Source organism: Leuresthes tenuis, unplaced genomic scaffold (genome assembly GCF_036924035.1).
Source record: "Leuresthes tenuis unplaced genomic scaffold, fLeuTen1.0.hap1 SCAF_20, whole genome shotgun sequence".
In the NCBI taxonomy this organism is placed as follows: Eukaryota; Metazoa; Chordata; class Actinopteri; order Atheriniformes; family Atherinopsidae; genus Leuresthes; species Leuresthes tenuis.
In genome coordinates this window covers 13,355,690-13,377,731 of record NW_027325374.1, presented here as the reverse complement: position 1 = coordinate 13,377,731, position 22,042 = coordinate 13,355,690, and the positions used below count along the sequence as shown (strand labels likewise).

General features: G+C 41.6%; 2 protein-coding genes across 2 annotated transcripts; one reads left to right on the top strand and one right to left on the bottom strand.

The window, feature by feature from the left end:
* The first annotated feature begins 658 nt into the window (after positions 1-658).
* Positions 659-8,063, top strand: sult1st6 (sulfotransferase family 1, cytosolic sulfotransferase 6). The gene is made up of 7 exons (XM_072373624.1): positions 659-1,420; positions 2,081-2,209; positions 3,085-3,182; positions 3,399-3,525; positions 4,808-4,902; positions 5,975-6,155; positions 6,748-8,063. Exons 1-7 carry the CDS (start codon positions 1,234-1,236, stop codon positions 6,858-6,860), a joined length of 930 nt encoding a protein of 309 aa, XP_072229725.1. The 5' UTR covers positions 659-1,233; the 3' UTR covers positions 6,861-8,063.
* On the bottom strand, positions 7,129-18,203 carry atp2a1l (ATPase sarcoplasmic/endoplasmic reticulum Ca2+ transporting 1, like). Its single transcript, XM_072373623.1, has 23 exons — positions 17,918-18,203; positions 17,068-17,085; positions 16,657-16,739; positions 15,493-15,597; positions 14,572-14,710; positions 13,688-13,768; positions 13,497-13,582; positions 13,107-13,404; positions 12,852-13,018; positions 12,665-12,753; positions 12,472-12,574; positions 12,247-12,378; positions 11,973-12,089; positions 11,672-11,890; positions 11,466-11,577; positions 10,958-11,181; positions 10,597-10,817; positions 10,283-10,485; positions 10,107-10,192; positions 9,893-10,026; positions 9,682-9,799; positions 9,435-9,552; positions 7,129-7,797 (listed from the first exon to the last, which is right to left on the bottom strand). The coding sequence occupies exons 1-23, from the start codon at positions 18,033-18,035 to the stop codon at positions 7,778-7,780; spliced, it is 2,991 nt and encodes a 996-aa protein (XP_072229724.1). The 5' UTR covers positions 18,036-18,203; the 3' UTR covers positions 7,129-7,777.
* Between the last annotated feature and the right edge of the window lie 3,839 nt (positions 18,204-22,042).

Here is a 22,042-nt window from a genome sequence, read left to right as displayed (position 1 = left end):
GACTTAGAATAAGAATAAGTGGCAAACAGCGAACAAACTGTTATCTAAGGACTCCGTCCTGCGTTCAGTATTTCTACAATGGTCCGCCTCGGCTTATTTTCAATGGAAATATTGTTTTTAGTGTCGACGGGATATTAAGACTGGAAATCCTGGAATGTAAAGTGTAAACATTGGCCTCTGAGCATTCAGATCTCTAAAGACATTTAGCAAATTGTCTAGCCGCATGTGTACAGGCAAAACGCCTTGTTTTTACAAAATATGGAGCATGAACTGACGGTAGCAAGCCTCTGTCAAACATTCCTTCACTGCAATTAGGTCGGGTTTTTGTTGACTTTAAAAGGGTTCAAAGGTGTGTTTTTAGCTAGGGGGGTTTCCTGTCTCTGATAAAAATGGTGATATGTTTCCTTTTTTGATTAGAATACAGACTGACGTTGTTTCCTTTGGTAAAAGACCAAGAAAAACAAGCATCCGGAGTGAAACAAGACGCTGTTAAGTTAGAAAAGTTTTTGAGCAGTCTGATTAAATCTTAATCCATCTTTTGTGCATGCTTTGTGACTATAGCTCACCTCTCAGTGGCTCTCTCAAAACCCTCCTTTGTCCCTTCCTCAAATTACAGAGGAGGCTGTTGAGAAAATTATGAGCAAAAGCGGAAATCATACATAACTGGGAATGTTACATAAGGGCACTTTAGTGTAGGTCTGCCTGTGCAAGTTCCAGTGATTGCAGAGAGATAAGAACCTGGTACAAGCACTCAGACAGCCAGGTTACAAAGATAGAAAGAGGGTGAAAGCAAGCACATTTAGAGAGACTGAGGCACTTAGATTTTTGCAGGGATTTCAGAAAGGACTGTTTTTGGGAGAGTCAACTGACAGATTCTTGCTTTTGGATTCAGATTTTGGGGAGAACTTGTATTCAAATCCACAAGAAATCCAGAGGAAAGATTCCTGGACAGCAGATGACAACACACGGGAGAGATAATGACAGCGTGACCAGGAAGTATACACAGTGACTCTCTGCTTGCCAGTTGAGCTGTGAGGAATTTTCGGACAGCTGGAATTTCAGGGGTGCAGAAGCAAATCAGCCGTGAATGTTGACAAAGCCAGCGGTGAGACGAGCTACTGAAGTCAGAACGTAAGGGAAAACCACCACACTGGCCTTGTTGGAGCTGCTTTACAGTCAAATTTAGGCGTCTGGATTTGGATTTTCTCCGGTGAACTTTTAACGCTGTCAGTCATGTCAGAAGGGAAAGAGCTGAACTACAAGGAGGCCATTGAGAAGGCCAGCTCCTCCATATCTCGTTTCCCTCTCATCCACATCAAAGGAGTTCCTCTCATGTGCCACATCGCCAACAACTGGGACTCCATCTCAGCTTTTCGTCCTGACCCATCAGACCTCCTCATTGCCACCTACCCCAAAGCAGGTACACAAAACAACTGCCTTCAGCGTGCTCATACAGAGTACATTTCTTCGTGGGTAACCATTTGTAGACAAGAGGTTCCATTGTGTGTGTCATGTGTTTCTTTTTTGTGAGAATTTTGCACTTGCGGTGAAATATCTATTTGCTCAATTCAAGTCTGATAAAGTTGTACTTGAATATTGATCTATATATCTATATATCGGAGGAAAACACGCTATTTGACTCAAATCAAATCAAATTAATTATGATTTTATAAAATCTTATGTGTCAGTTGCACCCAACCTGTCCCTAAGGTGTAATCGCTGCTTTTTCTTTTTGACTTCTAACTTACTATTTTCACAGTGTGATCTTGTTACTTTTTTTTATCTTCCACTAAGTGGTGCAGTGGTTTAAGTAGGCAGAACAAACACTAGTTATTGTAGACTAATCTTCTACAAGTTGTTTGTGGAAGTGTGAAGAAATCATTTGAACATGGACATTAAGCCAAGTGTTTTCCGAGTTTTGCAAGAGTGTTTCCTGGCTGTTGTAATATACTCTGACAAGTTCCCCAGAGTGATGACTAAGGACAGATCTAACTGCTACAGAGTGGAAAAGATTAGGTGAGATTCATTACACGGAAAGTTTCCTATATATTCAGTGTAGCTTCTCTATTTGCGTCTTTAGGGACCACATGGACCCAGGAGATAGTCGATCTGCTTTTGCACAATGGAGACGCTGAGGCCTGCAAACGAGCCCCCACACCCATCCGCAGTCCCTTCCTAGAGATCTGCTCCCCACCCCCAATCCCCTCAGGTGTGTATTTCTGCCTCTGGTTATAGTTCCTGGAATGTTGAACAGATGTATCTAACATTCTGAGATACTATCTGTTACTCTGCATTCTCCACATACTTCTGCAAAACCCACAAATTCCTGGAGAAATGTTTTCATAAACGCTTGTTTGTTCCTCAGTAATCAGGGTTAATGAGCTATTAACCCATAAGCATTTCCCTGTGGCACCAAAATGGTCAAACTGAGCGATAGACTCAAACATGAAAAAAATGGTGCTCTGTATATCCAGAAAAATTTGATGAAATAGTACAAAAAAATTAAAATAAATGAAAATAAGAAAAGTGACCTATTGGTGGGGCGAGGAGTTATTTGGCCTACTTCTCCATCTTTCCATTAGATGTAAATAAATGATGGACCGAAAAGGCACAACAGCTCATTGAATTGTGAACTGCTGCTTCACAGTCTTACGTTCTGCATTTGTTTTTTTGCCATCTTGGTCACTTCTGCAGCCAAAAGTGACGGAATTTGCACAAGAAGGTGGAGATGGAGAGAGATGAAGGATGATTGGATAAATATATGTATCTTTATAGATTAAATAAAGGGATTATTTTCAAAAGGACTCCAGCACATTGACCACAATGAGTGAATCTAGCCAATGACACCAAAATATCAAACAACAGTGCTTGGTTTTCTCAATTTGTTCCAAAGTTTAAAACCTACAAAGTTGATGCCTCAACTTCACGGGAGGCTCTTTTTGTTTAATATTCTTAAACAAGGAAAAACATGGGATATTTATTCATTTCTCTGCATAATGCAGGATATATTAACCTTTAATTTGAGAAAACTCAGCTTGGAAGTGTGTTTTAAGCCTTTCCTGTGTCCCTAAACTTACGTTTTAGGTCTTGATCTTTTGAAGAAAATGGATCCTCCAAGAGTTATCAAGACACATCTTCCTTTTCAGTTGGTGCCAACGGGATTTTGGGAAAACAAATGCAAGGTAAGACATGATTTAACAGTGAAACTCCTTCATGCTGTTTTGTTGCTTCCCACTTGGTAGTAAAAGCGCACTTGCAGGGTGAAAGGTTCATTTTACAATGCGTGCAATTAGGATGAGAGGTTAAGAATTCAATGTCAAATACTGCCGCATCAAATGACCTGCTCTAAGTAACGTTTTTGTAAATCTCTTTTTATGCCTTCCTGGTTATGTGTGAAGGCGATCTACGTGGCTCGTAATGCCAAAGACAATCTGGTGAGCTACTACTACTTCGATCTTATGAATAAGACCCAGCCTGAACCAGGGCCCTTTGACGGCTACCTCCACAAGTTTATGCGAGCAAAGTGTAAGTAGATTAAGTTACATTCCTGTGTGTCCTATTACAATAAGTCAAACAGTTTTTCCTAACTGAATAACAAGCATACTGTTTGTTTTCTAATGTAACCGTGTCTGTCTGGATGTTTTTGGTTTTTTTTGCACTTATACAGAACTTACATAGAAGAGTTTTGGTAACTTCTTAGAGCACTTGACACCTTATTCCACACATATCAAAGTGTTTACCCCCTGAGAAAATGTACTATGCTTCAGTGGCTTAATAGGAGATTAACAGAACTCTCCTGTGGACTACCATAAATACCAGTTAGAAGAAACCCCGTCTGCAGATCTACAAAAGAATTTCAATTGGAATTTTTGTTCATTAGGTTCACCTTTTCCTCATTGGTGTGCTGTTGTCATCAGTAGACCAGCAGCTGCATTACTGAATCAGATGCCTTGCCAAATCATTTGACTTGAATACATTTTGTTTACTCTAATGGTGAGAACTTCTCTGGATATGGATAGATTTTGAAGTTTATACAGCTATCCATGCGCTGATTTGTAGTTATAATGTGTTTACTAAAGCTTAGTAAGTTGTGTTGGCGTATAATGTTAAAGAACCTGCAAAAACAGGATGAAAACCAGCAGAATGAAAGTGAAGAGCATGATGACAACAGAAGAAACAATAGCCAGCAGCAGTTTTCTAGAGCTCTCATTTCTTGTTACTTGATTTTTGGCACAGATTGTTTACAAAGTGCTCACCAGCAACAGGGTTGATGAGGTACAGCAGTGTTAGTACCCTTACAACCCAGCCTGACCCCCTCTCTATCATATGTCTTACAACCTTTATACACTGCAAATGCAGCCAAAGTTTCAACCACACTTATTGATGGACCAAAAGTACAAGTGAGCAAATATCTACAATGTAATCCTAGAAAAACTACTAATAATTGATTACTATCTAATCAAAGCACCTATCCTCTCCCACCCCTCTGTCCTTCGACTAGAAGGTTTGCCCTAACCACGTGATTAATAAGGTAACTCCCTAAGGCATGAAGAAATAAACAAACATCATGAAGAAGTAAGATAAACATCAGTCATTTCAGCATTTCTTCACAGCCTAGTAACCCAAAAGTTACCGACTTATCCATAAACTTATCTATAAACATACTTTTAAGATTATAAAGCAACATACTAACACATGTAGGCCAACTAGCTTTAAAACATTTGAATTTACAGCAAATTTGGTCTCAGAGGATACAGTTGGCACAAACCAACATTTTCACATTCAAGTGTGCTCTGTGTCTCCACAGTGTCATGGGGCTCCTGGTATGATCACGTGAAAGGTTACTGGTTGGAGAAAGAGAGGAAGAATATCCTTTATCTCTTCTACGAGGACATGAAAGAGGTAAATATAAAACATGACCAAATCCTGACTGTTGAATGAAGAGCAAACGATAAACCTGATAAACTCCCATTTCCCCTGAAGCTAAACAATTGGCAGAATGATAAAAGTAATTCTAAATGTATTGAAACTAGAAAATTTCTTCTTGGGGTTTCTTAAAAGTCAAAGGCTTTGTAACGTTTTGTTGCCTGGACTTTCCTTAAAGGAACAGTGTGGAACAATTACTGGCATCTAGTGGTCAAATTGTGTTGTCAGCTTGTGTGTCACCCTGAGGACTTTTGTTCTTCATCGATTCATTTTGTGCAGTGAAAACCACACCAGTGTTTATTCCTGTTCTCTGCTTAAGCCTACCCTGACCTCTTTTTGCTTTTTCACGTCTTCGCTTCTTTGACACTTTCATCCTGTTCTTGCATTCTGCAATTTCCTCAGCTATTTCTCAAATGTATACCACCATCTAACTTAGAACAGTATCCACACGAGGCGACTGCTTTCATCTTCATAGTCACCCTTTGAATAGCATTCTTCTTCTCTGTGGTCGCGTAGCTCTTAAGACTGAAATATCCCTGTTCTTTATTTACGAAGGAGCCGCTGTGCCAGCAGATATAACTGCTTCATTTCAAGGTGGAAAAAAACCCCACAATCAGTTTAGCGAGGTGATGTCATGATCATGGTCATGATTTTTTTGATTGTGACATGCTTTTAGCTTAAGGGTCACAAGCTAAATATACTATTCATATGAAAAGATATTTATTCAAATCGCCCGTTTTAGGAGCAGTTAGCAAATAAGAAATACAAATTCAAATCTCAAAGATGTTTTAATAGTAAAATAACGTTTAAAAACTACTGAACTCCATTGTGTTGTGTTAAATTCTGAAAATGCTCAGAATTTTATTAGAGAGATTATGATATTTGCTGCCTTCTTTTCTTTTCTTTTTCTTTTTCTTGATCATTTATACATCACAGTGTAATTATAGTTGTGTTCACAGCTGTAATGTTTGCCTTTGTGGAAAGTGCATCTTCTCAAATAAAACAAATACTCACACATGATCCTGGCATAATATTTATCCCCCCCCAGAATCCTCGGCGTGAAGTGGAACGCATCATGAAGTATCTGGACTTATCGGTCTCTGATGAGATCATCAACCAAATTGTGGAGCTCACGTCCTTTAAGAACATGAAGGAAAACCCGATGGCCAACTACTCCTGCATCCCATCACCTGTTTTTGATCAGTCCATCTCTCCCTTCATGAGAAAAGGTGCACCAATCAGGGATATTTGGTTAAAGACATGCAACTCTAATACCACAGCTGAGGATTTAGAATAAGGATTCGTGTTCCGGTGTGTTGATAAAACATTGTGATGGACACACCAATACAAGCAGAGGGGCTCACAAATATATAAATTTAATAGTTTACTCAGTTAGATCAACTTCTCACTCTCAGAGAACTCACCTCTCTGTTACTGTAATCTGACATTTTGTCTCCTCCCGCATTTCATTACGGCTCAATGCTGCCCCCTATTGGTTCTTGGGTTAGGGTTAGGGTTGCATGTCATAGGATTTGATGTGGACTATTTTAGATGTGGAATCTTTAACATTTCATAAACCAAAGTATTAGTACTTTTACCAAGAAAATATAGATATGAAATTGATAAGGAAATAAGTTCAGGTTGCACTGAAATGTTCAACAAGAGAGGCTTCCGGAGAAAAAAAAGTAGAATATATATATATATATATGTATACAGTACCGGTATATATATGTATAAGAAGTACAAGTACAGTTCTCGGTTATTTGCTTATATGACTACCTAACACTGTTGTTTTTTCTTATGCATTTTCTACATATACAGGTGAAGTAGGCGATTGGAAAAACCATTTCACACCTGAGCAGTCAAAGATGTTTGATGACGATTACGAAAAGCAAATGAAGGATGTCAACATACCATTCAGGAGCCTCATTTAAAGGATTTTTGCGTTTTCCAAATTCGCTCTGCAAACCAAAGACCGATGAACTGACACTGTGCAGCACTCGAACAGCTGTGAGAATATTTGGCACGAGCTAAAAACCAAAATGATGACGATGAAAAAAAAAGAAAGAAAACAACCGTCACTTTTCATGCCTGGATGTGAAACTCTGCAATCACTGCTCTTCATGAAGTGGCTTCATAAAGGAAATCATCCAAATACACGTGTAAAGGATGAATAAAAATGCGCTCCACAATGCAAATAGATGAGTTTTTGATCATCACTTTATTAGAGCTTATCACGTAAACAATAAATAAGACCAGAAGTGTTGTGACTGAGTGGACATGCCCATTTTATGTCATGAGACCTCCAACAGAGTCTGCTGACTGCATGGTGGTGCCTATAGAGAGGGCTGGCAGCTGGAGGCTTGTGGTGTTTTTCCGCCCATATGAAGTCATTTTGCAACCCTACAACACACTGTACAGAGCTCAGCTAAAGCAGGGAGGCTGCACGAGACGCGAGCAACAAAGACTAGAATAAAAGTAATGAGCTGGAAAGTCAATCATATGAAAATGGACAGAGGACACAAAAACACAACAGCTGAGAATATCCAAGGTTAACAAAAAAATCACCTTTAATACATACTTTATCTCTTAGAATAAAATCTTAAATATTTTATTACTTTATCAACAGGGATACCTCCCTTCATTTAATTCAATCTCCTTCTCTATATAGAGGCTTTTTTTGTAGCTTTTTGACAAGTTTTATTGTTTTTTTGTGTTTTCCTGTGTTTTCTCCTCTCTCTTCTATTGGTTGGCTCACTATGGCTCCCCTCTTTGATTGTGATATCTCTTTCTCTCTCTCTCTTCTCCACCTCTTTTTCTTCAATCCTTAAGATCCTCTTCTTCTACATCTCTATTTATGAGCTTCTGTACCTGTTAAAGAGATCAGAAATTAGACAGAGAAGGGAACGGTCTTTATCCACGTATTTTTGATAAACAATGAAAACTGGCACTCTGGCACTCTCGGGACAAATGAAAAGGAATAACACTTGAAACTCTCATGGACAAACATACAACTACTGCCAGTTTGAAGCGTTAGAAATTTTCTTCCAGAACTAAGATAATATCAGTTAGAAAGCAGATTGGACTGTACAAGATAAATTCACAATTAAATCCAAATAAAACAGTACACAAATGAATGCTGTGTCATTGGATGAAAGTTATTATTTTTTTCCTTTTGTTTTTATGTTGGGCCCAAAATTGAGGAATAATTCAATAATTCAACAATGTTGTTGTGTTTTAATGAGGGGGGGCGGGGTCATGAGATGATCCTTTCCTTTAATATCGTGGCGATATAATTTCCATTCGTTCGCATTGCTGTTGACATTTTCAGAATGCAAATGTGGTTAACGTCCTCTTAAGAAGGAAAACTGCTCATCTGACCCCTAAAGTTAATGGTGTAATGAATTCTGTACAACTAAACAGGTTGCATTCTTGTAGGTTTTTGTAGCTTGATCAGGCATGAATTAGACGTACAGAGAACATAGATCCCCAAGAAAAATATATATTTCTATTTTCAAATATGTCCTTCTATCATTTTCACGCTTTATGTTAACATACTAGTATATTATTCATAGCTAATTTGATGTAGATTTAAAATGTAGAGAACGTGTCAAGCTTTCTAACTTCTCTTTTGCCATTGCCTCTTATGTATGTTAACTTTTATCTTTCATTCATTTTCTGCATTTAATGTGTTAGAAACTGTTTTCTACATGTTTTATAAGCTAGCCCTGAATGCTAAATAGAAGGGATGGCAAAGAGTATCAACTCTATTCAGTGTCTGAATTTATGGGACAGGCGTCTCCTGCCACAGACATAAAACATCAAAGGCAGAAACAGGGACGACAATGCTGACAGCAGGGGTGATCGACTCACCTGCGTGATGTCAGAGAAAAAAAATAACAATCAACAGAGAGCTAACAAGAGGACGTCACGTACAGGCAGCAGCACCCGGGGATCTCCCCACACAAGTCATTGCGTCTCCTTGTCAATTCAGAATCATAAATTCATCCTAAAAGGATTCTGTTAAGTAGTAGGGAGACCCCAGAGGTCGACCGCAACACAAGTCCGATAACCTGCCCGAGAGCAGTACATGAGACAGAAGAAGAAAAAAAATACAAAAACATACACACAAACTATTATAACACACAGTGATAGCCACTAATAGTGCATGCTGTGGAATACCTTGCTTTAGTTACAGGGTAATGGTGGTGAGTTGATTGAATTTACTCTGGAAATCACAAAGGGTAAGTGAGTTAATGATGGATGGAGAAAAGTTACAGGAATAGCACAGATGATGGATTGGTAATATAGAAATTAAGTAATAGAAATGAAGTGATGGATAAAGATGAGGAATAACTTTGTTAAAATATTAATACCTTTCAAAAGATGACAGAATTCATTAATTAATCATTGAGTAGAGGTACAATTATTATATGTTACTTACTATTATAAGATCATGTTAATTTTAAAATGTTAGGGAGGATGTGCAAAAATGTAAGGCTACTTACTCTCAACATAGTTGCGGGCCATGAACTTCAGCACCTCATCAATGAGAATGACAGGGAAGGAAAGCTTCAAGACCATCAACCACTGTTCTGTGTCCAGATGGGTCAACTTGAAGATCATCTGGAGGGGGGGAGAGTGGATGTCAGAGCTGTTGGAAACTCCACAGAGCACTGCAATTTTAACAAAAACTGCTTCTAAGAAGTTTACAAGCCTAAACCGAGCTGTGGAGGGAGTGAATGTCTGACTTACGGGCAGAGGGTCAACATAGATGATCATGAAGTGCAGAGACATGGACAGGGTCATGGCAGAGATCAGCCAGAAGTTGCTCCATGGGGGCATGCGCAGCAGAGACTGGTTCTCAGACAAGCTGGAAAAAGAGAAGGACACGTTTTGTGTGTGAAAAAAAAAAGCAGAACTTGTCTTCTTTTTTTTTTTTCGCTGTGCACTTTCAAGCTGGTACCTGTTAAGAGCGTTGCACATCTCAATGGTGACCAGCACAGACAGAGCCATGGTCATGGGAGGTGACGCCTCAAAGATATCGCATTCGACGTCGGTGAAGTCCTCGTTCTCATCGTGGCACTGCATGAAGTGGGACTGTACCGAGCAGAGGGGAGGTTAATCAGAGCACGAACACTGTTTGTGGAAGGCAGAATGAAACCAACAATACTACTTACCAGCTGGTAGTAGGTGACTCCTGGGCCAGTGTCATCATAGAGGAACCACCAGGCAGCACCACCAACAGTGGCAGCACCGACATATCCTGTCATTGAAGGACAACATTTATAGTACAGGCAAGTGTTTTTCCTATGTTTAAAGAAAACGCCAACAAAATCTCCACAGTCCTACTTACCACCAATGGCCATGTATCTGAAGAACAGCCAGCCAGAGATCAGGGGCTCCTTGGGAGAACGTGGGGGTTTGCCCATAATGTCCAGATCAGGGGGGTTGAAGCCCAGAGCTGTGGCGGGCAGACCGTCAGTCACCAGGTTGACCCAGAGCAGCTGGACGGGGATCAGAGCCTCGGGCAGACCCAGAGCAGCCGTCAGGAAGATACTGATGGGGTGCAGAAGGAAATAACAGGACAAAAGGACAGCTGAGGTTAGCTGCAGATAGAGAGAAAGATGGCGTTGTGATGTGGACAGACAAGCCAAACAGGGGACTCACCAGACGACCTCACCGACGTTGGAGGAGATGAGGTAGCGGATGAACTGCTTCATGTTGTTGTAGATAGCTCTGCCCTCCTCAACAGCAGCCACAATGGAAGAAAAGTTGTCGTCAGCCAGGACCATCTCAGAGGCAGACTTGGCAACGGCAGTGCCAGAGCCCATGGCGATGCCGATCTCGGCCTTCTTCAGGGCAGGGGCATCGTTCACGCCATCACCAGTCTGGGGTAGGAGGAAATGATTCATCCCTTGTTAAAGTGCTGTCAGACTGCAATCATTTTTTGACAAATTATTGCTGAAAAGCACTACAAAAACGCTAGTGCTGAGTCTGTATCAACTTTCATAGGCTCTGGAGTTCTTACCATAGCAGTAATGTCATCATGACCCTGCAGGAACTCAACAATCTTGGACTTGTGGGATGGCTCCACACGGGCAAAGCAGTGTGCTCTGCACACAGCCTCCGGCTGCTCATGAGAGGGCAGATCGTCAAACTCACGTCCAGTGTAGGCCTTGCCAGTAACATCCTCATCCTCAGTGAAGATGCCAATGCGACGGCAGATAGCGATAGCAGTTCCCTTGTTGTCACCTGGCATGCAGAGAAGGATACATTTGGTGGAAAGCTGGTACAGTTTCTTAGTTGTAAAACAAATATTCAACACCAGGTGGGTGAGAAAATATAAAGTAATATCAAATAACAAATTGTGGGAATGGTGTCATAAGAAGGGCAGTTCTGGGATTTTTCCTTTAACAACGACCTGACAATAGCAATTACTGCCTAAAATGCAACAAAATATCACGCACAGTACATTGGCAAAAACTTGACTGATACTTTTTTACAACATTAAAACACTTTTCTATAACAGTACTAACCAGTGATCATAATGACACGGATTCCAGCATCTCTGCACAGCTCAATGGAGCCAGTGACCTCCTTACGAGGGGGATCCAGCATACCCACGCAGCCAACAAAGGTCAGGTCAGTCTGAAGAGAGACGTGTGAATAGAGCCGTTAAGTCCGACATATACTCACAGACAAATGTTTTGATATCGAGCCCATCAGGCTGTCATGTTCTCACCTCATACTCGGCAAACTTGGTTGAGTCCTCAAGGTTCATCTCCTCCTTCTTCAGAGGGCTGTCACGGGTGGCAAGAGCCAGACAACGAAGGGTGTCACGGCCGGTACCCCAGTCCCTGATGACAGACAGGATCTTCTCCTTGATGGCATTGGTCAGGGGTACACGGGTGGTACCAACGCGCACATATGTGCACCTGTCAATCACACCCTCAGGGGCACCCTGTGGAAACAGCAGCATGATTATTTTGTGTTTCAATGACTCCAGTTTGCTCTCAGCAACGAGGAAGAAAGAGAGAACTGACCTTAACGAACATCTTGGCGCCACCATCACCCTTAGCTGGAGTGCAGTACACAGACATGGACTTCCTGTCACGGGAGAACTCAAGAGTGAAGTTCTTCTTCATGAGCTGCTTGACCACCTGTTGGAAGATACAGACACGGGACATTTATCCACTATAAGAAAGAGCTAAGTCTCTATGCTGCTTTTTGTTTTAGTTCACAGTTAGCTAGAATAAAAACTAAACTGGATCCTTGGGATGTTGAAGATGTTAAGAGTTGAAGATGATGTAAACTTACTGTGCAGCAAGCATTGGCTCTATCAATCTTGGACAGGTTCTTCACGTTGGAGTTAAACACATTCATCTTCTCAACCAGGCAGCACAAGGCGGTCTCAGTAGCCTCACCGACCTTCTCATAGATCTTCTTGGACTGGAAAAAAAATGGAGGGTGGTGGAGGAAATTGGTTACACTGTGGATGGTCATGAGTTTTCATTGTGGCACACAGAGAGCTATCATTTTTACCTCATTGTAGTCCAGAGAGGAGTCGTTGCACAGGGCGCAGATGGTTGACAGCTCAACAAGGCCGTCGTATTGGCTGCAGTTAACTTTGGCACCTCCCTGAGAACTGATGGACAAGGAGCAAATCACAAAGATATTAGAGGTTGTTCATGTACACAAACGGCTCATGAATGATATTACATGGAAACCGACTTACACCTCGCCCTCTGGGGTGTATTTGGAACCAGATATATCAAAGGCATCAAGCTCAACATGATCTCCATCAGCGTTCTTGATAACGAACATCTATGAAGGAGGAAATAAATATCAGCTTCTCTGTGATTTAGGCAGTCATTGTCAAAAACTGCCTACAACAAATGTTTCTTTTTTGGTGAAACACCCACCTTGGTCACACACATCTGGTTGGTGGTGAGGGTGCCAGTCTTATCAGAGCAGATGACAGAGGTGCAGCCCAGGGTCTCCACAGAGGGCAGGCTTCTGACGATGGCGTTCTTCTTGGCCATACGGCGGGTACCCAGAGCCAAGCAGGTAGTGATGACAGCGGGCAGACCTGAAAGATGTTGGGGAACATATTAAGTTAAGTCATACACAAGCAGCAGAGGAGACATTTTTTTAAAACTATTTTTTTACTTCCTCACCCTCAGGGATGGCAGCCACAGCCAGAGCAACAGCGATCTTGAAGTAGTAGACAGCACCACGGATCCATGAGCCTCCGTGGACGGGGTCGTTAAAGTGGCCGATGTTGATTGCCCAGACAGCAACACAGATCAAGGAGATAACCTTGGAAAGCTGCTCGCCGAACTCATCCAACTTGGCCTGCAGGGGGGTCTTCTCCTGCTCTGTGGCAGCCATCTGGTCACGGATCTTGCCGATCTCAGTGGCGACGCCGGTAGCCACAGCCACACCAATGGCCTTGCCAGCAGCGATGTTGGTGCCCTGCATGAGTGATAAAGGGAGGGAAATTAAGTCAGGACCAACAACGACACTGATGATGAATTAGAATTAATGCATTAATGTAGGATGCTCACAGAGAAAAGCATGTTCTTCTTGTCCTGGTTGACGGCTCTGGGGTCGGGAACAGCATCTGTATGCTTGATCACACTGACAGACTCACCTGAGACAGAGGAAACAAAAAATGTTATTAAAACTTCCTGTACAGATGGGACAGAAAGCTATTGGCCGGTTATCTATTTATTTATCTATTTTTTGTAGAGTTTACCAGTAAGGATGGACTGGTCCACACGCAGGGTGGTGGACTTGATGGAAACAATCCTGATGTCAGCGGGGACTTTGTCACCAACTGTGGGGATGACAGGAAAAAAAAACTTCACTAAGCTGATTTTCTTTCTTGCTGACATGAAGCCATTGTGATAGTGTATAGCTGTAGTCTCTGGCAAAACACAACAATATCTCAGACAACACGAAAAAAAAAAAAGAAGGTGAAAATACAAAACAAAATATAGGGGAAAAAAATGGAGAAAAACACACTTGGTTTTTTTTAAACTATGCTGTATTTTGCTTCACTGTGCCACCGTAAACTTATCTCAGATTATTTTTACACCCAGAGAACACCACTCATGCATTGAGGGTAAGGGGGGGACCTCTCTGTAAGATAACACTACTACCAGTAACTCTATAAATAACTACAACAAAAAAGCACTAAATGCTCGGACAACTTATGGATTTGTTAAGGGTGCGGGGCTTTAACTGGCACATGCCTTGACCAATGAGAGTGGGGCACATGTGGCGGGGGGCCGGAGGCAGCGTGCTAAAGAGGCAACAGGTGTACAGTGACAAATGAACAGACGTGGGTGATGGCAGGCTGGGGGGGAAGAGGTGCAGCAGGCGCTGGTGAGGGTATATATACTTGTGATTTCTTATAGTCAGCATGTTTTTCACAGCAGCGCATTGATATCAGCCTTTAACAGGCACATGTTGTACCTCCTGATTTTGTCTTTCATTCCCTGTCTCACTACTTTATCTTGTAATAGGTATATTGCAAACAGGTTGTAACAGGAATCCTTACAGAGCAGCTTGACAGATTGGGTTCCCCTTTTAAAAATAATCCACACACTCCCTGGAAAGAGTCCTGACAGTTCTTACCGGACACCTCCACAATGTCTCCAGGGACAATTTCTCTGGCCTTGATCATCTGCACACTCTTTCTGTCAGAACGGTAAACCTTGCCCATCTCAGGCTCGTACTCCTTGAGAGCCTCGATGGCATCTTCAGCATTGCGCTCCTGCGACACACACCCAACACAAAAAAGATGTATTAAGAAACAGCAACAAAAAGAAAGAAATGGGGGTGAGCTCAAATTGAATATAAGCAGCCGAAATACACTAAATGAAATCTTTGTGCCGTATTTAATTGTGATTAAAAGTGCACGTGAACAGTGGTGACGTGTCTATATACTTGTTTATCCTTGCTTGGATGTAAACTATCCTCATTTTGCCCTTGGTCTGGTGACGGCAACGTCCTCTAAGAGGCTTTGAGTCATTACAAACCGCAATTACACAGTGCTACACAAGTTAGTGATACATGAGTAGGTCACATCTGTTATCTGATGTGCACTTTTCCATCTTAGGCCAGCATAAATCCTTTTTGTAGATCTTATTTCTGTTGTACATAAACACGATTCTTTGAGTGGCGAGGGAAACATGTAAATAATCTTATTCAGGGTCTCTGAAACAAGGCAGAGTGTTCAAAGGTGGCTTTTGGTGTGATTAAATGAATTTTTCTGAGGTGCACGGCTTAGATTTTCTGACAGAAGCTTGGTTAAGCCAGTTGTTTAAGTGAGAAAAACAAGAAGGAAGCAGCTGATTTGATATATATATATAAATATTTAAATTTTTAAAGATGAGATCAGATTTGCTCCACACAAACTATTTTGAGCTTCAAAATGATCTAGCTGAGTAGCCAAGTCTAAGTAGAAAACATGGTAGTAACTGAAACCTGCAAACAGGCTGTCATCACTGCAATGGATATGTGTTATTGCTCAATGCGCTGGGCCATCTCACTGACCTGCCACACTCCAACAATAGCATTAGCAATGAGGATAAGAAGGATGACAAAAGGCTCCACAAAGGCGGTGACGGTCTCCTCGCCTTCCTCAAACCAGGCCAGCACCTGAGGTCAGAATTGCAAACAATTAGCCAGTGTGCTGGAGACAACAGTAATGGCAGGCCATGCTGCTCCTGGATTATTCAGATTGTTTCAATATCTTAACTAAACTGGAATGACAGGACTCTTAACAAGGAGAGAAGATTGTATAAATGTGTCAAGCTATGTATATATATATGTATATATCATATTTCAAATAAACAATTAATGAGGGAATTTTTGTTTTAAATGCATATAGCACAGTATTATATATGGTGAATATGAACAGCTTTACAAGCTATTTTTGATACTGCCTTTATCATCTTTAATCTAATCAGGCTCTTTCTTTTACTTTGTTCACAGATGGGTTTTTGTCATTGTATCATAACATAAATTGTTATTTATAAGGTCCCATAGCTCTTCTCTTCTTCTGACTTTAACTCTCTCTGGGAGGCCCTCCGTTCCTTCCTTCCTTCAGACCTGACCTTTCCTGAAGGATTTGGTTTCTCTCCTCAGCGAGAGGCTTTCTTAAAATAAACCCTCACCCCTTCAGCCCCCATACACTCTCCTGACCCCCCATCTCTCACTGGCTCCTCAATATTCGCCTTCTAAGGCTATCGTGACAGCTGGTCGAAGGAGTGAAAACTGGGCATAGCAATTAATACACCTCCTACAAGCCTTCGCAATCCGTCTTCCCTCTTCTCAAGTTGTCATCTTCAAAAATACATAAGGGGTGGAGGGCCCTGAGGGGTATGAGATGTCATCTTGACAAAGTGGCCTTAAAGCCCCAATCAACTTCACCATGCCTGTTTACTGGAATGGTTTGTGTGATGGGTTTAAAATCAAATGCAATCATTCCCCTAGTTCAAGATCAAGGAAGTTGTGTCAAAATGTGTAAAATGTGAAGTAACAGACTATCAGTGAGAAAGATTCAGAAAATGTGCATAACCAATTTCTGCTTGAGACAGTGCCTTCAAAGCTGCAGTGGAACTGGCTTTTACTATATCCCCTACTAGTCCTACCATATGAACATTACAGGAATAATCTGACAAGATTAAAAGGTCGTACTGACACTTGTTTACTTACAAAAGAAATGCAGGCAGCCAGCAGCAAGATCCTGACGAGCAAGTCCTCGAACTGCTCAACGATCAGGTCCCAGATGCTCTTGCCTGACAGACACAAAGATATTAAAAAATAAAATGTTAAACGTACATAAAGGTGAATGATAATTGAGTCAAAAAAGCATCCAAGGGTGTTTGCGTGGAAAGGAATGTGTTTGCCTAAGTTTATAGTGCATATAAGCATATGATGCCAGTGACTGCCTGATAGGGTCCAGTGGTGAGTATGATGTCATAGCTTGAGGGTATTACAAAATGAAAATGCAGCCTGCATGTACAAAGCTAATTTGTAGAGAAGGGGCCAGTTTGGCAGCATCTAATCAGATGTCTGGAAGTTCACATTTAATCATTTTGTAAATGAGCTCTGTTGAACACTTACCTTCCTCAGCGGGTAGCTCTGGTGTTCAAAGGTAAAGCATGTGGAGGAGTTTAGAGACACAGAGAGATGGGAAAAGACATGGTTAGTTGAAGTTCATCAGACATTTTTAAAACTTTTGAAGGAATTCTTTGCATGAGACAGTAAATGTGACCACAACTTCATTGTTTTCTCAAACTAACTGATACTTTCAAACTCCGTAGCTGAATAGCAAAAGGCCACGTTGCTGTACTGCTATGATTCGACATCGTCTCAGCTCCCATTGATCCCAAAGGCCTGAAAACCGCCATAAAACTACCGCTCTCTGAAATGTGCCTCAGCAACATCACTGAGAAAGCCAGACCATTGCTGCTTAAATCAACAATATATCAAAGTCTAATTCGCTATTCCAGTGGTTATTGATCATCAGTTATACTACAAATCATTTAGCCATAAGCCATCTAAAGACCTCCCATTTCACTCAGCCTAAAATTATCCACCACTCCTGTCAATGCTCGCCCCATATATCACCCAGGAAGCTTCTTGAGCCATCACCTGTCTCACTCGCTCTCTAGCCATCTTCTTTGGCTATCTTTAAATAGCTCCTCAAAGCCCTCAAAGTCTCTGCTTCTCAATGTCTCTGCATTTCTAGCAGCTGTTGCAACTCCTCTCTAAAACAGCATCAGCCCAGCTCCACAAGCATCTCTGGAAGCTCCACTGGTGTTAACTCAGGAAAACTCTTCCAGAGATGATCTTGTGGAATATTCTGATTGAATGGTTCTTTGACAGTCAAGCGAGAAGTTTCTTAGTGTGGCTTACTCGCCAAACAATTTCTGTGTGAGTCTTCCCCCATCCCAGATGCCCGGACTCTCACCATTGTAGCCAAACTTTTCCAGGTTCTTCTTGAACTGGTCAGGAGTGAGGCCTGTGTTCTCATTCACTCCGAAGTAAGCCAGGCAATCTTCGGGTTTCTGTGTGTGTGCGTTCTCCATCCTTTCTGGATAGACAAGGGATTCGCAGACGAACCGTCCCTATCCGTGCTCTTTTACTTCTTTGTTGTTCTGCGCAGTTTTCAACCTTGGTCCACCACCCTCACCTTGAAGTGTGGCACTCTCCAATTCAGGAGTGCTGGACTGACAGAAAGAGCGAATAATCTCATACACGCTCGTGGTTTTATACCTCCAAAGGGCTGAGGATGGGAGGGACACCCCACTGACACATGCCTCCAAATTCCAGCATAGGCGGACATGCTGGGGGGGGTGGGGGGTGGTGAATTGGACAGGAACTGGGGGGCACAAAACTTGGATATGGACAGGAGGTAATGCAGAGTCGTAGGGGACAGAGAGGGGCTGGGGTTGGGGGGGGGGGGGTGTACCGTAGATGAAAATGAGATCTGTTTTTGGAACATGCATGGTCAGTGGAATAAGACGAAGGGAGAAGGTGAGAGAGTAAGACAGGAGATCATCGAAGGGGAGAGCATTGAGTGACGGCTCAACTGGTTTCTGCTGAGGAAGGTGGCCAAGACAGATAAAGAAGAGAATGCTACGCGTAACGTAGAAGAAGGGAGATGAAGACGGTTTAGCATGATAATAAGCAGAGGGCATTTATTCAAATGGAGAATATGGGTGAAACACATGAAGTTCTTCATCATTGGAAACAAGGCTCAACTTTGTGCAGCAGAGCTGCATCTTGCAGTGTCACCAACATGTGAACAATTATTTAAAAGTTTAACAGAGATACTTGATATATCAGACACACCAGACCTGACAAAAAAAATCCAGTTAAGTGAAATATAGGGATGATAGAGGAAAGAAGAAAGTGAGTATACTATACAGGAATGATTGCCAAGGGACGAGAATGCCAAGGAGACAGCCAGAGTGTCACTGTATCACACCACAGATGAGAAGGCCCAGCCGCATATACAAGAGGATCAGGTTTTATTCCTTTATTTTTACGAGGAAGAAACGGTATCAGACAGATAAGATGCAGCTTAAGCAGACGTACGTCAGACGATCCACCAAAAACCTGTTAACCAGTGTGGCACAATGGCCTCTGGTGGTGGATACAGAGCACTGACTTTTTTTTTTTTTTTCTGAAAACAAACACACCAGTCAGTCTTCGTATTGAGGGAAAACTCGGTTGAAAGTGAGAAGTATATTGCTGCATGCTGATGTGTTGATTTACTAGTTGTTTTAAGAGCAGTAAAAAGCCTGCTGGGCAGTACAGAGAGCTCCATACACAGGAATTCAAGTTGCTGTTTATAATCAAGTAACTGACAGCTGTTATTGTATAAGTAGCAGTGGTCACAGCTCACGCCATCTGACAGCTGGATGCATTTCTGCAGCACTGTCAAAACTATATTAACTTGTTTTCACTGTTAAATACTGAAAATACTTGAGAAATTGACTTTGCCATATTATTCTGACACTGGTACTCTTCAAAGTATTTTTTTCAGTCAAACCTCCCCCACTCTTTCCTGTGAATGGCTCTGGTAATTCAATTCTAACCATCTATCACAGACTGGACAATCAACAAACAAGGTAAAACAACCTATGAAAATGTGCTTTCACATAGAATAAGAGTTTTATGCACAGCCCTTGAGTGGCCACAGAACACTAAATTGATTTTCAAGAAACATTTTACAAGATAACAGTAAATACTCAGAAGCGAAGAGCAGACCTCAGCAGACCTTTCACCCCAATGCCATCAGCACTGAGATGGATGGCTGCACCTTTGGAGGCTTGGCTCTCATCAATAACGCATGTGCCCCCACTGAAAACATGATACAGGGATTTCTGGAGGTTCTAATAAAGTTTGACAGTATTCTCACTGAACAGCCACAAGTCTGTTTTCCAGACCTGGCAAGTGGCAATTGTGCGCTATGTGAACAACATCCACGAGAATGTCAGGTTTTGCAACAAGATGTGCTGTGTTACTTTATCTGTCAGTGGTCCCTATGTCAAATCTAACTGCTGTCTACTGATCAATAAGGAAACAAACCAGTGTGCTTTGTACTAAGGTGCATGGAGAGAGGTGATTAAAAATGCTATTTATGACCATTTACAGGTAATTTTGCACATCCAACCATCCATTTTCTGTATTTGCTTAATCTAAACCTGGGTGGCGGGGGGGCTGGAGTGTATCGTAGGTGCCATTGAAAGGCGGCAGGGATAGGCTCCACATTATGTCATAATGTTGTGGCTTGCGAGTCCATCTCAGGGCCAACAGAGAGACAAATGAAGGGGAAAAAAACACTCACACCTACAGTCAACTTATCATTTAACCGAACATGCATTTTTTTGGACGATGGGAAGAAGACGATGTACCCAGAGAGAACCCACGCATGCATGGAGAAAACTCCACTCAGAAGAGGCCCAGTTGGGAGTCAAACAGCTTAACTAACATGCATTCCTAAATTTGCCAATAAAAACAGAAACATACAGCAAAAATGGTCTAACTATTCAAAGTACCTCATGTCTTAGTAAGGGGAGCCAAGTGTCCATCAAACAACTAATCTAAAAACTAAATAACCCAACCTGAGGTTACCTGAAGAATGACACGCAGGGACCGCTGTGGCGAGTAGAAAACATATACTTTTACATCAACGCTTTAAGCACACTTTTACCATCACCAGACCAAGTTGCCGTGACAACTGTGTGCTAACCTGCTTGGCCTCCTCGTTGCTGTTTGTCGCTAAATTTGTATCATTGTTCATCACCGGACTTCTATCTCTCTTCCATCTCTCAAATGCCTGTTTTTCCTTAATCTTCACAATTGTAGCGATTTGTTCTGTAGTTCAAGTTAATTTTTTACTGCCTGTATTATGACCCCAATGTTCCTTACAAATAGGTAATATTAGAGGGAGGACCTGGAGGAGGTGAAAAAATATCCGTTAATTCAAACTCAAATCAAAGGAATAGGTCATTTTTCCACATGACATGCAATTTTTTTGTCAGATCTGAAATGATTTCGATCTAATTATTTTTGTTCTGTGATGACAAAGATGGGGGAAAAAAACGTGTGAAGGAATGTGGCTGCTGGTGGTGTGTTTTTCATTGTTTGCCTTAATCTACAGTACTGATATTGCACAGTGGGTACAAAAAGGCGTGACAAACATAACTGTAGAATTGAAGTGTGAAAAGTTGATTTCTACATGATTTCTATGTTAATAGGAAAATTAATGAAAATTGTAAGCACATCTCACATTTTAAGCATGAAATATTTACACTGACTGCACCCAGTATCTCACTGTTGATGTATAACATAACCATGAGGTCATATTTACACTATATACAGTATTAACCTATTCATAAGACAAACATGAGCTTCTGCTGCACCTCCACAGAGGATTTCTAAAATAGAAAGTTGTTTTTGTGGCAGCTTTCAAGCTTCGGCTCAGCTGCTGCTGGCCAGCTGCCATGTGGCCTGCTGATGAAGTCCATTTTCAAAAGGTACAGTACAGCAAAGCATCTTGCATTCGAGTAGAATGAAAAAAAAAGAGAGAAACACTTCGGTGTGTGCTTTAAAAGCAATATCAGAGGTTTTGCTCTGTGAAGGAGTACTTTTCTTTTTACAAGCTCAAATAAGAAAGACAAACTTATTGTAAGCATACTCTATTACTCGTATAGGTAAATGTCGATTTGTTTAGCTTATGAAATGATTTAAATGCACAAAGACACCTTGCGTTGAACCAAATGTGTTCAGATGGTGAACTGAAGGTGAATCTTATCAGATTATACAAGTCAAAGGGATTAACATTTGCAACTGAATCTATGCTAAATGAACTTTTGTGCTCCCAGACATGCGAAAATGTTTTATATTTGTTCTGCCCTGCCAGTGTCCCATCTCTGTTTCACCCAGTCGTTCTCCGGGCCTCAGCTGTCGTACAGCCGTTCTGACCTCTGAGATTTGGGGGCTGTGATAGGGGTCGGCCTGTCAGTGTCTCCCTCAGGGCACAGCAGTGACATTTAACTCAATATCCCAGAAGGATAAGGTTTCT

What these genes read in the sequence shown, in the direction of transcription:
- sult1st6 (XM_072373624.1), top strand. Translation starts at nt 1,234, where the DNA reads ATGTCAGAAGGGAAAGAGCTGAACTACAAGGAGGCCATTGAGAAGGCC. An exon ending in CCCACCCCCAATCCCCTCAG is followed by an intron (nt 2,210 to 3,084) that starts GTGTGTATTTCT and finishes CTTACGTTTTAG; the next exon opens with GTCTTGATCTTTTGAAGAAA. An exon ending in TCTACGAGGACATGAAAGAG is followed by an intron (nt 4,903 to 5,974) that starts GTAAATATAAAA and finishes ATCCCCCCCCAG; the next exon opens with AATCCTCGGCGTGAAGTGGA.
- atp2a1l (XM_072373623.1), bottom strand. Translation starts at nt 18,035, where the DNA reads ATGGAGAACGCACACACACAGAAACCCGAAGATTGCCTGGCTTACTTC. An exon ending in AGAAGAACATGCTTTTCTCT is followed by an intron (nt 13,405 to 13,496) that starts GTGAGCATCCTA and finishes TCACTCATGCAG; the next exon opens with GGCACCAACATCGCTGCTGG. An exon ending in AACGTCGGTGAGGTCGTCTG is followed by an intron (nt 10,486 to 10,596) that starts GTGAGTCCCCTG and finishes GCACCCCATCAG; the next exon opens with TATCTTCCTGACGGCTGCTC.